The sequence below is a fragment of the Chelonoidis abingdonii genome, chromosome 2 (assembly GCF_003597395.2).
Source record: "Chelonoidis abingdonii isolate Lonesome George chromosome 2, CheloAbing_2.0, whole genome shotgun sequence".
Lineage (NCBI taxonomy): Eukaryota > Metazoa > Chordata > Testudines > Testudinidae > Chelonoidis > Chelonoidis abingdonii.
Genome location: NC_133770.1, coordinates 239472786 through 239490081, shown reverse-complemented (window position 1 = coordinate 239490081; position 17296 = coordinate 239472786). Strand labels below are relative to the sequence as shown.

Sequence of the window (17296 nt, the reverse complement as noted above, 5' to 3'; positions counted from 1 at the left end):
TTACTAGCAGCAAACAAAATGGTGGACAAACCTCAGAAGTAAATATAAAAGACTGCCTGCAGCCAATCAAAGCTCCTAAGCTGCATGAGATGCTACTGAGGACAGAGCTGGCAAGGATTGCAGCAGCGACACTCAATTAGACCACATATCAGACAAACTCAGTCCATGACCTCTCACAGCACAGTACAGTGGCCCATTCTTCTGAAGCAGTACAAGATGCACTGTCAAAGCCTGTCCCCACCAGCAGAATCCAGAACTCCAGGAAGTGCCTGCCCATTGGGACTGTCAAATCAGCGAAAATATGCCTCTTCTCCAGTAGTGGGTCTGGAGGGATTATAGAGGGCTCCATCAGTTCTGAAGCAGATGCCCTTAGTTAGGACAAAGAAGCAGCAATTTATCAAGAATTACTCTCAGCTTTCTCCCACCTTCTTTTAACCTCTGGGGTGCAAGATGCCTCTTCACACTATTCCCCTGAAAGCCTTTCTTCATGTCCTCATGTATATGCTCACACTTCAGAGACCCAAGAAAATACACCTCTCAAAGCAAAAGGGGAAGGAGGACCTTAAAGAAGAATTTTCTCCCTACCCCAAAGTTTTCTTAGAGATCACTTTGATTCTTTCTAGATCTTCCAAATCTTCAGAACAGGGTGGAATGTCTTTCCAGGATTTCTTTTCCTTCTCCCAGATAAATAAGAAGAGCTACAGAAATAGCAAATAAGAAAAAAACCTTAAAAGCAAATTAAAGAGGACCATATTCCTCTAATTCTTCTGGGTCAGACACAGAGGAATCAGACCTAGAAACCCTGTCTAGTTGTTTCTGCCTAATTCTTTGTGCCAACTACAAGAAGATTATTTGTATTTCCAGTGTGGACACAAAGTGAGCAGAGTTCTCAAGACTCAAGAGAAAATTCACAAAAAAATCCTCAGAGCCTCTGAATAGATTTGACTGAAATTATCAGCCTGGAAAGATGGGAACACCTGAACAGGAGACAACCCCTTAACAGACTGTACACAAGGTTCTACAGTAGCCTAAAAGACAAAATGCCTTATTTTCAGATACCGAAAGCATACAACAAAGCAGTGTCAACACTGGATGAGGGTGTTGTAAATTGTGTTGCAGGGTCTTTCAAAAGATCCAGGAGACAGACAGCTAGAGAACCATGAGTTGGAATTCTGAAGCCTCAGCAGCATCAATGCAAGTTTCAGTTCTCTACACTATCCTATAGCATGTATAATTCTCAGAATCCAGCAAGGACTAGATAATGAATTCCAACATAAAAAAGATGTCTGGCTGCTGCCTTTGTGGCCATCGCTCTTTAGATGAAGTAAAATTCTTAACTAAACTCTCAGCCTAGAATCTCATCCAATATACTGGCAGATAAGTACTTATAAATATGGCCATGGTAAGAAGATACCCACACAGAGACCCTCCAAAAAGCTTTCAGAAGGACACCTCTTTTGAAGAGAAAATCTTTTTTCCAGAATCCATATATACTTGAGAACTTCAACACCAAATGAATTCCTTTCAACTGTTCTGTAAAGACAGTTCACAAAAACACTGCACTATAGCTATCATGGCACAGATCACAAAACTTAAGTTGCACAGGAAAGGACACATCTAGCACCAGCAGCACTATCCAAACAAGAACTGTGGATAACAGCCAACAACCAGTATTTCTCACATCAAACACAAGGTACAGGGGATAACCTGTCAATTTTTGCTTAATGGCAACAGACCAAGACTCTTTGATGGATACTGGAAATGGTCTCCCAGGGTTATCCACTGATATGACTCATGCTGACCTTTATCCAGTTACTAAAGGAAGCCATTATAAGAAGAGACAATACAGCTAAGCTATTCAACACTTGATAGTTAAAGGTGCCATACTGCCCGTTTAAGATGATCAGCTTTTTTCCAATCCATTAGAAAAAGATCTCACACATCACTAGTGCCTAGAGAACAAACTAGCCTTTTACTCTCAAACTAACTAAAACTATCAGAAAAAGACCCTGCACAGTTAGTCACAAAGTGTTTGTGTGGAAGGGTGGGCAATTTTTTTACTTACTTGCAGAGAAAAAGGAAGAGAAGGCTCAAAAGGCATTTAGGCTCAAAAAGGTGTTCCTGCTCAGCAAGGAAATCTTACAGACTGCCTGCACCTTATCAGAGGAAGGACTTTTGTAGTGTAAGAATGGGCTGAATTCACCAGGCTCATAAGTTTTTTTCCTACATTTACCAAGCTCATGGAATCACTCTGTGTGTATATATCATTAGTTCACTTACACACACACACACCTTCTCTCTCTAATGCATGTAAGGTACCAAAGGGCCATTAAGTGATTCCAGTGCAGGAGGCTCCTTTCCCTGGAGGGAAGTAATTCAAAACTTTACCCTCTGAAGACTTTTAAGCATCCTACAAAAACATAAAACTTGCTCTTGGAAATCTTATTTAGCCAAAACTCCCATCAACTTCAGTGAGAGTTTTAGATATGTGTACACTAGAGACCTTACAGAAGCACAGCTGTACAGACGCAGCTGTGCCGCTGTAATATCTCCCGGGTAGCCACTCTATGCTGAGAGAGCCCTCCCATCAACATAATTAAACCACCCCCAACAAGTGACAGTAGCTATGTCGGCCAGAGAGCATCTCCCGCTGACACAGCGCTGTCCACATTGGAGAAACTCATATTGCTCGGGGGGGAGGGGGTTCACATCCCTGAGCAACATAAGTTATACTAACAAAAGTGCTAGTGTAGACATAGTCTTACTGTCCTTACTCAGGTTATATTTTAGAGCCAAACTTATAGGCTGCTTCACAGGGCAACACACAGATTATCTATGACCACATACTTAGTTGGAAGGGATGGATAAGGGTGTGGGTATATCTTTTAAAAAACATATAGCTTTATACTTATTTTTGCATTCATTTAACTAGTTATATATTTAACTGCGTCCTTAACATTGGCAGCATGCTAGGTAAGAAGTCATACTTTATGCTACATTTCCATTTCCCCCACTAATAAGGCAAACTTGACAGAAAAAAAAAAATCAAAATTGGGGTCAATCTACCCAGTATGGCTATATTATGTCAAAAACATTAAAATTGTTTATACTTGTTTAAAATATATTATTGTGCTGTGTTAGATATTGTAGATTTTTATATATCTGTAGATATTGTAGACAGAGAGCTTAAAATATTAAGAAATATTCTTCCTCTATTACTGTTTTATAGTGACAGATACTACATACACACACCAAAAAAAACCACTTGAAAGATAGATTCCTGAGATTACAGTCTAAACAAGGGATATCACATGCATCAAGAAGGGGAAGGATGAGTAAAGACTGTTAATATACACATACCTTGATGCAGTTTGCTTTAAAATAAGTTCCCCTCTTCTCCCAATTAAAACAAAAAAAAGAAATAAACTAACAAGGGTACTAGGGGGACAGAGACTAATCAGAGAAGCAAAAATGGCCCCAGAATAGTGATAATTGCTAAAATTATCTTCCTGTGGAAAAAAGGGGTGAGGAGGAATATTATCAGTAAACACATATTCTTTACTGCTCTTCTTCTGAAGAGACTTAGAATGTATCACACGTAAAACCTCCAGAACAATTAGACAACTGACATTGAGAAAAATTAACAACCTCATTTAAGTTCTCCCAGAGTGAATTGACTTCAGCAAAATCTGTATTACCTCTCTGTTTTTCTTTCCTATTTTCCTTAACCTTTCATTCCACTCTTCCTTGTCCCTGAGATACTGATTGTATTCCCTGTTTCTTTCAAGTCGTAGTTTCTCCTGAAACAGACATTGGAAAGTGCTTCATAACTTTGTGCTTTAGGGAGAGGGTTTTTAACTTTGCAGGAGATATTAAAATAATAAATTTATTTCTTTTTTTACTTCTTTTTGATGTACAAAATAGGGCCTGAAGGTATTTAGTTTTTATTGGTTTGTCATTGGGTCAGGATTGTACCTCTTTAACTAGGCCACTAAAGTTAAAGAGGTACAATATTTGTATGTAGACCGGACTTCAGTCAGTTACAGCCTAGACTATAACTCAACAAGCTAAATTTGAATTAAACATGTTAAAATGGATCTACATTAGAATCAGGTGGAGATTTCAATTGAGTTAATCCAGCTCAATTTAGCTAACGATTAAAAAGCGCTTCAGTCCTCACATGGCTATTGAAACTATCCTGGTAATAATACCACAGGCACCTAGCTGTAAACTCCCTGAATAAACACCAAATTACAGGGAGAACAATGTCATACATCATATGAATAGTTTGCTAAAAACTTGTGAATCGTAAAAAAATTCAATGTTGTGTGTTCCCTTGGGTTAAGACCGTTTATTTACTCTTTAAAGGATACTAGAAATTTAAAAATAAAGCAATAATAAATAAGCAAAATATTGAAGGTTATCTGCAAAGAAAAAAAATGACTTGAACCCAGACCCTTCTTTGTGATGTATATAGGAGGCCTGGAAAGGTGGTCTTTTCCCACTCAAAGAAAAGGGGAGTTTATTTTGTTTTTACTTTGAAATTTAGATTTTGTCTAACTTGAAAGACTCTGGTGACTAAAGAACATTGCAAGAGTCAAGAGACTGAAAGCTGAGCAACTGAGAAAGATTTTTAGTTAGACTACCTAAAACCATTCATCTTAACACATATTAAACACCAATATCTAGTAAACATTTTGGAGAAAAAATGCCTCATGAGTTAAAAGGTGTGAAAGCTCATACTGCGCATGTTCTGAGAAAACACGAGATATTCCACCAAACCAGAGAAGAGTAAAATTGGCATTCCTGATATTTTTAAAGTAAAAAAGACAGGGGAAAGAAACTGTTTATAAAAATATTCCAGGCCTTCTTTGTACACAATAAAGAAGAACAAAAGAGCACAAACCAATATTGTGTATAATCCTTTACATGTCATTTATAAGGTCTGCTGGTGACCCCAAGATTAGTTGAGTGTTAATGGACAGCTAATCATGAGCTCCACTGGTGGATGAAGTTCATCTGGTGCATGTGCCCAGGGCCCCAGAGTATTACTTTCGGTATATCCGTACTCAGTTCCTACAGGCATGCATTTAGTAATTGTTTAAGGAATACATTTTATATATTACACACAAAAACTACATTGAAAGATTATTAAGGTTGCAAAGTCATACATTCAAAAGTTAGGAAATGCCAGAAATCAAGGTTGTCTCTGCACAGAACAATAACTTACCCTACAATAACTGTGGTTCTTTGCAATGTGTCTTCCATACTGATCCCACTCTTTGTACATATGCACCTCCTTCATACATATGAGATCAGATTTTTTAAAGGCTAGCAGTGTCCACTCGGGCCACTTTTACACCAACGTGCCCTTGTGTCACCCCACCATGCAAAGATATAAAAGCGCAGAGTGTGTACAACTGCCTCTCATTTCTTTTTCTAATATCGAATACCACATAAGTAGTTGCAGGGAAATAGGGTGGATCATGGAATCTGCTTGGACAACATCTGTCAAAGAACCACAGCTACTGTAGAGTAAATAACCCTATGATAACCTTATCCTAGAAGTCTGAAACACAGCCTCACTGGGTTCTTAAGTGGGGTTGCGGCTGATTAATGAGGTTTGTTACTGTTTAAAATCTCTCCTGTGGAAGGTAAGCCAATGCTGATGTAGAGTAACACTGCTCCTATAAACTCTGTGCTCTGAGTCAGACTGAGCGTGGATTTCTCTTTATTGCCTTTGAAACTTGGTGGGGCAGAGAACTTCAGGATTTCTTGAAAGGAGCTAATCACCAGTTATGATTACCCAATTGGTTAGGTAAGAATACTCCTGGCTTCCTTGTCGTCTTAGGAGAGCTGCAACTACCATCAGACATTTGGTGACAACACCTGAGTATGGAAGAGAGGCTGGTGGCCAGGACTCTGCATTGGTAGTGAGAAGTTCCTAGCAGGAACCTGAGGTATCTATTGTGAGTCAGTTGTCTTCATAGAATCACAGGACTGGAAGGGACCTTGAGAAATCTTCTAGTCCAGTCCCTTGCACTCAACACAGGACTTATTATTATCTACCATCCCTGACAGGTGTTTGTCTAACCTGCTCTTAAAAATCTCCAACGACAGAGATTCCACAAACTCTCTAGGCAAGTTTTTCCTTACATCCAATCTAAACTGCTCTTGCTGCAATTTAAGCTCATTGCTTCTTGTTCTGTCCTCAGAGGTTAAAGAGAACAATTTTTCTCCTCCCTCCTTGGAACCATCTCATATGTACTTGAAAACTGTTACATCCTCCCTCAGTCTTCTCTTCTCCAGACTAAGCAAACCCATTTCTTTTCAATCTTCCCTCATAGGTCATGTTTTCTAGATCTTTAATCATTTTTGTTGCTCTTCTCTGGACCTTCTCCAACTTGGCCACATCTTTCTTGAAATGTGACACCCAGAACTGGACACAATACTTCAGTTGAGACCTAGTCAGCATACAGTAGAGTGGAAGAATTACTTCTCATGTCTTGCTTACAACACACCTGCAAAATATATCCCAGAATGATGTCTGCTTTTTTTGGAACACTGTTATACTAGTAACTCACATTTAGCTTGTGATCCACTGTGACCCCCAGGTCCTTTTCTGCAGTTCTTCTTCCTAGGCAGTCATTTCCCATTTTGTAGGTGTGCAACTGACTGTTCCTGTCTAAGTGGAGTACTTTGCATTTTTCCTTATTGAATTTCATCCTATTTAGTTCAGACCATGTTTCCAGTTTGTTCAGATCATTTTGAATTTTAATCCTCTCCACCAAAACACTTGCAACCCCTCCCAGCTTGGTATCATCTGCAAACTTTATAAGTATACTCTCTATGCCATTATCTAAATCACTGCTGAAGATACTGAACAGAACCAGACCCAGAACTGATCCTTGCCCTTCCAGCTTGACTGTGAAGATATGAGATATGACAGGAAGTGTCTTGCAGGCCAAGAGCTGCAAATCAGCCCTGAGGATCAAATGAAGGTATTACAGAAGTTAGGGTCATCATTCAGAATCTGTAGAACTGGATGAAAATTTTGAGACAAAGGTCGAGGATTGGCTTTCAACCCGCCCCTCCCCACCACCTTTTTAAGATTAAAAAGTAGTGGGAATAAAAGCTCTGCCCTTAAACCAGAGGACCCTTTTTGTTTTAAACTATTCCCCCTCCTTTGGCGACCATGATCTTCATACCCTGTCTCTCCAACATGGAGGCTTCAAATAGGCAGGCTTACTACCTTTGTCAGGAACCTATCTGAAGTCTCAGACAGCAGGGCAGCTAAGGAGGCAGCAAAAGGTCACCTCCTGTAGAATCTCTGCTTCTTCCTCGGTGGCTCCAAAGATCTCAGTGGCTAATCATAGAATTGTCTCAACTGTTTCCTCTCAAGACTCAGAAACCTCAAGTACTAAAAAGACCAGAGTTGCCCAGGAATCTCTTGAAGTTCAGAGGACTTTGTCAGTGCCACTGCTGAAGAGTTTACTACCTTCAACTGGGAGGTCCTCAGCTGTTGCCTGGACCTTTCTAGGGGATGACTGAAGCCATGACAACCCTATTGCTGTAGCCATTGTACATGCTGCTGAGGCATCCAGCAAAGCCTGCAGAGTTCGGTGTATAGTTGGCTGACTTTCAGCCATTAGGGACTTTAGCCATTAGAGAATGCCTGGTGTTTCTTGGGCAATTTATCAGTGCAATTAGACAGCTTGCTCCCTATCTAAAAAGTCATATTTAGAGAGCAGCACTTGATAATGTGTTACTGTCATCTGAAGGCTTGCAGACTAGTATACCTTCTGGCCAAAAAGAATCAGTTTTGGGGGAATTCCTCCCCCGCCCACAAGGGACCACTAAATTGGATCCATTTTAGTGATCCCTGCTATTTCATTCTCTCTTGTACTGCTTGCACAAGAAAGATGGTTACAGGATGAATGTAAAATATTCAGATCCCTTCTTGCACACTCAATATCTCCTATCTGCTCTTTTGCATGTGACAGAAACAGAAGCCAGAGTACGCCAGATGGATTTAGCAGGTTCCAGCAGACTATCATGTATTGTCATGGCTAACCTCCCTGGAGTTGACAAGTGCAGTATGTTCAAGAGATTGTGTTTTTTCTCATGAACAGTTTTCAGGAGAATGTTTAAGATTTATACCATCTGCTTTATTAAGTGCTGGAAAACCTTAAATATGCCCACAGATGCCAATGTATGTGAGCTCTCTGGCTTGTGAGGAGAAGATGAGGATATTGCAGCCAGAACTAGATGCTCTTTCCCCTAGAAATTGTTATTCCTCTTGCCTCTCAAGTAGCTGAAGGTTCAAGCAGCTGAGCTGACTAGGGAACGCTTAATATGCCTCTTAGGTGAGGGAGACCTAGACCTATACACAATGGATGAAGGTGGCTTCCAGGAATAGGGCTGAACACCCGAGGGGGATCCAGCGTGGCCAAAGATACTACTGGTAAGAATAGTGTACTGGAGCACAGCTCAGGGGATACAAAATCTTCCCTGGAATCACTCCTTGGCTCTCACTGAGCTGCCCCATGTCAAGAAACATTGATTTAGAGGTGTACCCCCTGGAAGACTTCTTAGTACCCCCAGGGGAACTAGATGTGTGTGGAGTGCTGCAGTACCCTTCCATTTTACACAGGGCTCCACTGCTGCCACCACCATACCCAGGGATCCCTGCTGCTGCTGCCACCGCCACCACACCCGGCAGCCAGGACCCCGGGATGCCAGGCCCAGGCAGCAGTGGGGGTCCCCAAGTGTAGGCAGTGGCAGCCGGGATGCCCGGCAGCGGAGTTTAATCATTAGCTGAAACCGATAAGCATCAAGCTTATCTTCTGTATAAATTTTGGGTGAGGTCTCAATTACACCCCCTCTTTATGAAAAGCTGTACATGGGTGCCCTGCATTAATGCTTGGGTCTCACCTACCCTTCTGGTTAATGTTATTGCTACCGAAAAGGCTGTTTTGATGGAAAGTTGACATATTCCCTGTTTCATTAGTAGATCAAAGGGTGGGCACATAAACACACATCAGTGCAATATTTAGATCCCAAGGAGATGGAGGGTTCTCTGACGGGGGGGGATACACCCTCAGGTGGCCTTTTAGGAACCAAACCACTGTAGGGTGTGAAAATGTGGAATACCCCTAAATTGGAGGGTGAGAGGCTGAGATGGCTGCCAGGTGAATCTTCATAGAGCTCACAGAAAATCCAGAGTTCTTTAATAACAGAAGGTACCACCATATGTCTGGTATCTAAGTGAGAAATGGAGATAACTGATGGTGTTGTGCCCAGACACTGAATCCTTTCCACTTGCCAGATTAAACATGCCCTTAAGAGTCTTTTCCACTGCGGATAAGAATGTTTTGCATGTCAGTTAAGATACTCTCTACTGATGTTACCCAGTCAGCGTCCATGCCATGAGGCGCAGAGAGCATGGATACAGACGGAGGATGTGACTGACTGAGATATTATATGTTGCTGGAGAGGCAGTTGTACTGGAGTTTGGATGGAGAGATTCCTTAACACTAATAACTACCTAATTATGTACAACTACTTACATAAAGAATAGCCACACAGAGAGCAAACAAGTTTGGACACTCCAAGTTCCAGCTCGTAGTCATGCATGGTGAGAAGGAACTCAGAAGTGACTGAGGTTGCCTTATGCTTTATGCTTTCAGTCAGAGACACAAGGACATTTGGAACGCAGGCATAGTCCCCGGAAGACAGTGCTGGACAAAACAAATTGAACTCAAGTACACTGGGTGCATGAACATAAACAATAGGATACATATAGACAACCACTCGAAGAAAACTAAGTCTTTATAACCTTATGACCTTTCAAGGGAAGAGCCCAGGGCAAGTTATGGTGAGTCTTTTAGTCTCTTGCTAGGTGCTGGGTAGTGGCCTGCATATGGGTTCATCTTTGGAACAGTACTACTTTCTGCTTTTAAGTGCTGACACAGAGGTATTGGTGGATTAACAAGGCCTTGTACAGGCAACCCTGATTCTGGTATTTCCTAACTTTTCAATGATTGACTTTGTAACCTTAATGATGTTCTTTTAAAGCAGCTTGTGTGTAATTTCCTAGGTTTAAGGAAGCAAGCTGAAAAAAACCCCAGATATTCCATCATGTAGAGTTATACTGACATCTACATGGGACATCAACAGGGTTGGAATCTTTAGATTGACTACAAAGACCTCTGCCACTCGAGATAACGGAGTAACTGACGGCAGTAGTAAGCCATCACGTTCTGTGTGGACAAGGACTAAAATGGGATTGGACAGTTTTACCAGTAGGTTTCATAGGTATCTGCTGACAGACGAATATTAAGAGACTCTGGAATCTGGGGTTCCATTCCAGGCTCTGGAGGGGAGAGTTATCTAATGGTCACAGTCCTCTCCCCAAGCATGACTCCTTCTTCCCTATCTCCTCCAACCTGCCATTATCCCAGTCCTGTCTCTTGCCCACCCTTGGCTCCTCATGCCAATCCCATTCTCTTTACCTAGCCAGTCATATTCTCCACTCCTTGGACTTCTCATTCCAATCCCAGCTTCCTTGCCTAGCTAGCTCTTGTCTCACCACTCCAGACTCCCCATCCCAGTCTTGCTGTCCAACCATTTCAAGTCCTCCCCACCCCTGAATTCCTTGCCACCAGTCTCCTTGCCCAGTCAGTCCCAGTTCCCCTGTACCAGCTTCTCATCTAATATCTCTCACCCTCATCCTAACCTCCAGTTGCTTTCCCACCCACGTTCCCCATTTTCGTCTCCTTCCTTTAGCTCCTGCCCACTTTCTGTATCTTCCCCCACCCCGCAGCTTCATTATCCAAGTCTTTTTGCACAGCCAGTTCCACTTCGCACCCTGACACCCAGTTTCTCCTCAGATGTCTCTCCTCTTTCCTCACCTCCTTGCACAGCCATCTCTGCCTTCCCATTGGCTCCTCATCCAACCTCAGTCTCCTTACTGATCTACTGGCTCCCAGACATGTACTCCCAGCTCCCAATCTCCTTGCCCAGCCAGCTGCCGTCCTCTCTAAACTAACTCTCATTCGCTGTTTCCCTCTCTTCCACCTGCCAGCCTCCAATCCCAGTTTCTAGCCTCCAACCCCTTAGGCTCCTTGCACGACTCTACTCTTCCCCCACTCTCCAGCAAGTCCAATTTTTGTCCCCTCTACATTCAAATTAGACAGCTTCTTCCTCCATGCTGCTTGGGCCCATCAAGGGAATCAATGAGAGCATAGGAGAAATAGGCTCAGTCCCAACCCAGAGCATGCCCAGTGTGGGCATAATCCTCTTGTGTATTTAACTGCTAAAAATCTAAGAAGTTTCTACTGAATTGTTCTTCAAAGGGAGACAGATTCTGCAGTGATTGTCGTACACACACACACACACTCTACAGTGGGTAGGGTGCAAACACAGGATGTGGGAAACCTGGATTCAAGTACCCGCTGTTCCACAGACTTGTCTGTGATCTTGTGTGACACTGAGACAGAAAGGGTTAAGCAACTAACAGGCTACATGACCCAAATTCAACTTTGACATATTAGAGAAGTACTGTATTTAAATGGTAATTAAGGCTATTTCTTATAAATAGCTAACAAAACCATGTTAGATAGACTAGAGCTTTGAAATGCAAACCTGTATTGGCAGGGAATTTTAGGTAAATACTAATTGGATTTGTTTACTTATATCTTGTTCGATGTTAACTATGTAGATGGTTCCTGTCTGTTACTATATTCTGTTGGTTCAGAGATCAAAAGGGAATTGCAACAGTTAGATGGAACTTGGGTGTAACAATATCGTTGTCTATATTTCTTTTTGAAGTTTGTAGTAAACTGTCTATGAACTGCTTACTGGATAATTACCTTATACTGATGAACGCAACTAGTTACCTGTGTACGATAGGAAATAGGTGGTTTTACTTCAAAGCCACAATACTTCACCCAACTAATACCTGCGGTCAATAGGCTATCAATAACTTGCCAGAGACTTATAAAAGAACTCTGATCCTGTATCTCAGATCTCCTTAAGCTTCATCAAGGGAAATTTAAGTCACAAGACTGAGGTCTGCAGCTTGTCTGGATCACCCTGATATCGGACACTGGACTGTAACCTAAGGAACAAATTCTGAAAGAGCTTTTTGCAATGCTGAAGCTCACCATCTCTACTATGAAACTGATGTAAGAACTTTATTCGTATCCGTATGTGTAATGAACTTTTAACCAGTACTCAATCTCTTTTCTTTTTTAATAAATTTTAGTTTAGTTAATAAGAACGAGCTGTAAGTGTGTATTTGGGGAAGATCTGAAATATTCATTGACCTGGTGGATAACGTGTCCGATCCTTTGGGATTGGTAGAACTTTATATATGATGAACAAGATTTTCAGTAATCCTTATCATATTTGATTTGGCTGTCTGGATGGGAGCCCAAGGCTGGATTGCTTAAGGAACTGTATTTTTGGCTTCTGGGTAACCAGTAAGGCATTGTAGAAGCTGTTTTGTTGTTGGTTTGGTGAGTTTATTAGAAATAACCATCATTTTGAGGGACTGTCTGCTCCATTATTTGCAGTTTGCCCAGATTGAGCAATCTGAGGGTGGCCCCCTCACAGAACCCTAGTCAAACCTTGGGCAAGTCACTTAACCCCATTTTATAGATGGGCAACTGACACAGAGACTAAGAGTACCCCTCTCAAGGGTGTTATGAGGCTATTCACATACTGTGGCAACAGGAGCCATACAAGTATGATGGATGAAGAACCAGAGAGAGAGAGAAACAAATAAACAAATAAATCTCCCCCACCCACCCAGTCCCCATATAAAAATGGATTTACCCTCCTGAGAGTGACAAGAGTCAGGGCCAGCCCCCCATACACCTTAAAATAAATGGAGATAATATGCCAACGGATAATAAAATACTGATAGTTTCCAGAGGCAACGGCAGGAAAATAAAACAGTGATCAACTAAAAAATTTTCCTGAGATTATTGCCCTCAGTTTTCAGAAGGATTGTCTTATGTAGCACCTAGCATAATGGGGCCCAATCCTAATTTTCATTACTGTAATATAAATGAAAATAAGAAATATACTAGTCATATGAACATGATTTTCCCCACCTTTGGCAGTATTTTTTGCTCCCTCACTCCCACAGTCAAAATGGATAATAATATACAAAACACTACATATACATTCACTTGCACTCCATGGTAAAATTTCAAGCAGAATTCACAACTCCACTTATATGTAGAGTTATCACCATGGGTCTGACATGTTGATAATAGTTTATTGAATGAAGCTGATGTTCACAACAGCTACATTTTTAATCTTTTGGTGTTTGTGGTTTCTAGCAGGACAATGTAAAACTAGCAAGAAGTTATCAAAGGATAAAAGATGATAAAAAAAAAAGTAGAGATAGCTTTAAGGACACAAAGTTGCCAATACTGCTCAACAGGGACCTCAACACACTTAGTGAATATTAAAGCCCAGCAGGTTTTACACATGGCAGAGGTTATAGAAATTCAAGTGTTGATGTAAAATCATTAGCAATGGCATATTCATAATACTTCAGTGCTATAAAGCCTGCCATATTTTAGCAGTCATTAGATTCTTCACCATTAAAAAAAGGATATATAATATGCTAATATACAAACCCTTAAATATTATGTCTTTACATATTTATAGTAACTGAACCACTACATCTCTGTGTCTTGCTCTTCATACATAAACATGTATGTGGAAAAGTGTGCATCTGGCAGAGTACTTGAAAACTGACTAGACTGTAAGCTCTTTTGGGCAGAGGTTATCTTTTTGTTCTGTTTGTACAGTGCCTAGCACAATGCGGTCTGGACCATTGCTAAAGCTCTTAGGCACTATGATAATACAAATAAGAAATAATATCAATATATTTCTACATTTTCAAATATATTGATTTCAATTACAACACAGAATACAAAGTGTACAATGCGCACTTTATATTTATGTTTATTACAAAAACACTTGCACTGTAAAAAACAAGAAATAGTATTTTTCAATTCACCTAACAATTACTGTAGTGCAGTCTCGATCATGAAAGTTGAACTTACAAATGTAGAATTAAGTACAATAAAATAACTGCATTCAAAAAATAAAACAATGTAAAACTTTAGAGCCTACAAGTCCACTCAGTCTTACTTCAGCCAATTGCTCAGACAAACAAGTTTGATTACAATTTGCAGGGGATAATGCTGCCCACTTCTTGTTTAAAATGTCACCTGTAAGTGAGAACAGGCATTCACATGGCAGTCTTGTAGCCAGCATCGCAAGATATTTCCATGCCAGATGCACTGAGAGTCATATGTCCCTTCATGCTTCAAACACCATTTCAAAGGACATGTGTCCATGCTGATGATGGGTTCTGCTCAATAACCACTCAAAGCAGAGTGGACCAACATGTATTCATTTTCCTCATCTGCGTCAGATGTCACCAGCAGAAGGCTGATTTTCCTTTTTGGGATTTAGGTTCTGTAGTTTCCACATCTGAGTGTTGTTCTTTTAAGACTTCTGAAAGCATGCTCCACACTTCATCCCTCTCAGATTTTGGAAGGCATTTCAGATTCTTAAACCTAGGGTCGAGTGCTGTAGCTATTTTTAGAAACTCACACTGGTACCTTCTTTGCATTTTGTCAAATCTACTGTGAAAGTTTTCTTAAAATGAATATGTGCTGGGCCATCGTCCAAGACTGCTATAACATGAAATATACGGCAGAATGCGAGTAAAACAGAACAGAAGACATACCTCCTTGGGAGAGAATTGTAAGTCACAAATTTAATTAACGCATTATTTTTTAACAAGCATCATCAGCATGGAAACATGTCCTCTGGAATGGTGGCCAAAGCATGAAGGAACATACAAATGTTTAGCATATCTGGCACATAAATACCGTGCAACACCAGCTACAAAAGTGCCATGCAAACGCCTCTTCTCACTTTCAGGTGACATTGTAAATAAGAAGCAAGCAGCAGTTGCGCCCATAAATGTAAACCAACTTGTTTGTCTTAGTGATTGGCTGAATAAGAAGTAGGACTGAGTGAACTTGTAGGTGTTTAAGTTTTATATTGTTTTGTTTTTGAGTACAGTTATGTAACAAACAAAAAAAATCTACATTTGTAAGTTACACTTTCACGCTAAAGAGACTGCACTACAGTACTTGTATGAGGTGAACAGAAAAATACCATTTCTCGTTTATCATTTTTACTGTGCATATATTTGTAATCAAAAATAATAATAAAGTGAGTTCTGTACACTTTTATTCTGTGTTATAACAGAAATCAATATATTTGAAAATGCAGAAAAACATCCAAAAATATTTAATAAACTTTCATTTGGTGTTCTATTATTTAGCAGTGTGATTAATTGCAATTAGTTTTTTTAATTGGATTCATTTTTTTCGTTAAATCATGTGAGTTAACCGCAATTAATCGATAGCTCTTCTTAAAAGAAAAATTTGACCATTTCATTACCTACAAATCAATGTACTGGCTTACCCATGGAAAAAGAATCTTGATAATTAAATCAATCAATCAGAAATGTTTATTATAGAATTAGAAGGCTTCACTTTATTTAAAATTGGTATAAAGGAATATGTTCATATATGAAGTGGATAAAAAGTTTGGCACATTTTTTATTGTCAACTGGAAAGTCTATTTTTGCACAACACTGAAAACTTAAGGTTTTTTAAATTCATTAGTTATGTAAAATATTTACTGAATTTACACCTGCACACCTACCTTGGCTGACCTCCTCTCGCCAATAGGAAGAGATAGTCCCTGAGTATATGGATCTACTTCATTTGTTGTCAGATAATTTTTCTGTACAAAACAAAATGAATAATTCAATAAGTTTTGAACTATCTAATTTTACTTGCCAAATACAGTACAGGATCTAGGAATTACACCTTCTTGAATATGACAGGGCAATTTGTTCCACTTTAATAAAAGAGAAATGAAAGGCAATTTCCACTTTTTGGAAATGTAGGATATTTTTGGAATACAAACCAACAAAAACCAAGAAAACTGCAGGTAAAAGGTTTTATATCTATATTATGTATTAATGATGGCCTGTTAGCCTTAATTTGAATGATCCCAATTTCAATGTTTGCTATAGCTTTTCTGTATTCTTTTGTTTTATAGTTATTTAGAGTTCCTATATGAATTACTGCCTTTCTCATTTAAAAATAGATACCATTTACATATAACCATTACTAAATCCTTCTATTAAAATACAAGCGAATGAAAGAATTTTCCAAGAAGTTACCTTGTTGATGAGTGAAAAGGTGAAAGGAATTTCACTATCAACAACTAAAGAAAATATGCCCATGCTTCTTATTCCAGCAACGGGAATCTGCTTTATTACTAATATCTATGTCTATTTACTAATCTGTATATCAATATTACTAATATCTATACAGCATACCAAAATGTCAATGTCAGCCCTTCCAATCTTACAACTCTAAAGCAAACATACAACTTCAAAAGTGAGTGGTCTCCCTAAGTTGTACGCAGAATAGTTGTCTCTCTAATCTCCTGGGACTGACATGACTACATGATGGATGAGGTAATATCTGTAAGTTGACCAACTTCTGCTGGTGAGAGAGAGAAGCTTTCGAACAACACAGAGCTCTTCAGAAGAAGTTGGTCCAATAAAATACATTATCTCACCCACCTTGTCTGGCCTCCTTTAGCACAGTTACTATGGATTGCCCTAAAATCACCTCCAATGTATCCTTAATTATTTTATAAAACACAACATTTTAAATAAAATATTGTCCACTTGTGTTTCCATGTCTGCTGTCCTATTTCACTAGCATAATTTTCTACTGTTATGATTTATATATGTTTTGTGCAACCCTAGAGGCAGAAACAGATGAGACAATTTCCATCTGTTCCAGTCTAAATCATTATGAATCACACTTGGCAATTACAAGTGAATAGATTTAGCAGGGTTAACTACAGTAGAACCTCAAAGTTACAAACACCTTGAGAATGGAGGTTGTTCATAACTCTGAAAAAAAAATTGTTTGTTCTTTCAAAAGTTTACAACTAAACATTGACTTAATACAGCTTTGAAACTTTACTATGCAGAAGAAAAATGCTGCTTTTAACCACCTTAATTTTAAATAAACAAGCACAGAAATTGTTTCCTTACCTTGTCAAAAAATTTTAGCACAATACTAAACTGTATATATGGGGGAGGGGTTCTGGGGGGCGGGGTTGGGAGTTGTGTGTCTGCTGCTGCTTGATTGTGTGAAAGTAG

At 39.7% G+C, this 17296-nt stretch overlaps 1 protein-coding gene across 1 annotated transcript in view; it reads right to left on the bottom strand.

Moving 5' to 3' along the window:
- The window catches only part of CSPP1 (centrosome and spindle pole associated protein 1), a 156609-nt gene that overhangs the window by 115972 nt on the left and 23341 nt on the right, over nucleotides 1-17296 (bottom strand). Inside the window, exons 6-7 of the mRNA XM_075063062.1 lie at nucleotides 15772-15852; nucleotides 3699-3800 (exon numbers count right to left, since the gene is read on the bottom strand). Coding sequence (XP_074919163.1) covers nucleotides 3699-3800; nucleotides 15772-15852 — 183 coding nt within the window. The remainder of the gene's footprint in view (nucleotides 1-3698; nucleotides 3801-15771; nucleotides 15853-17296) is intronic.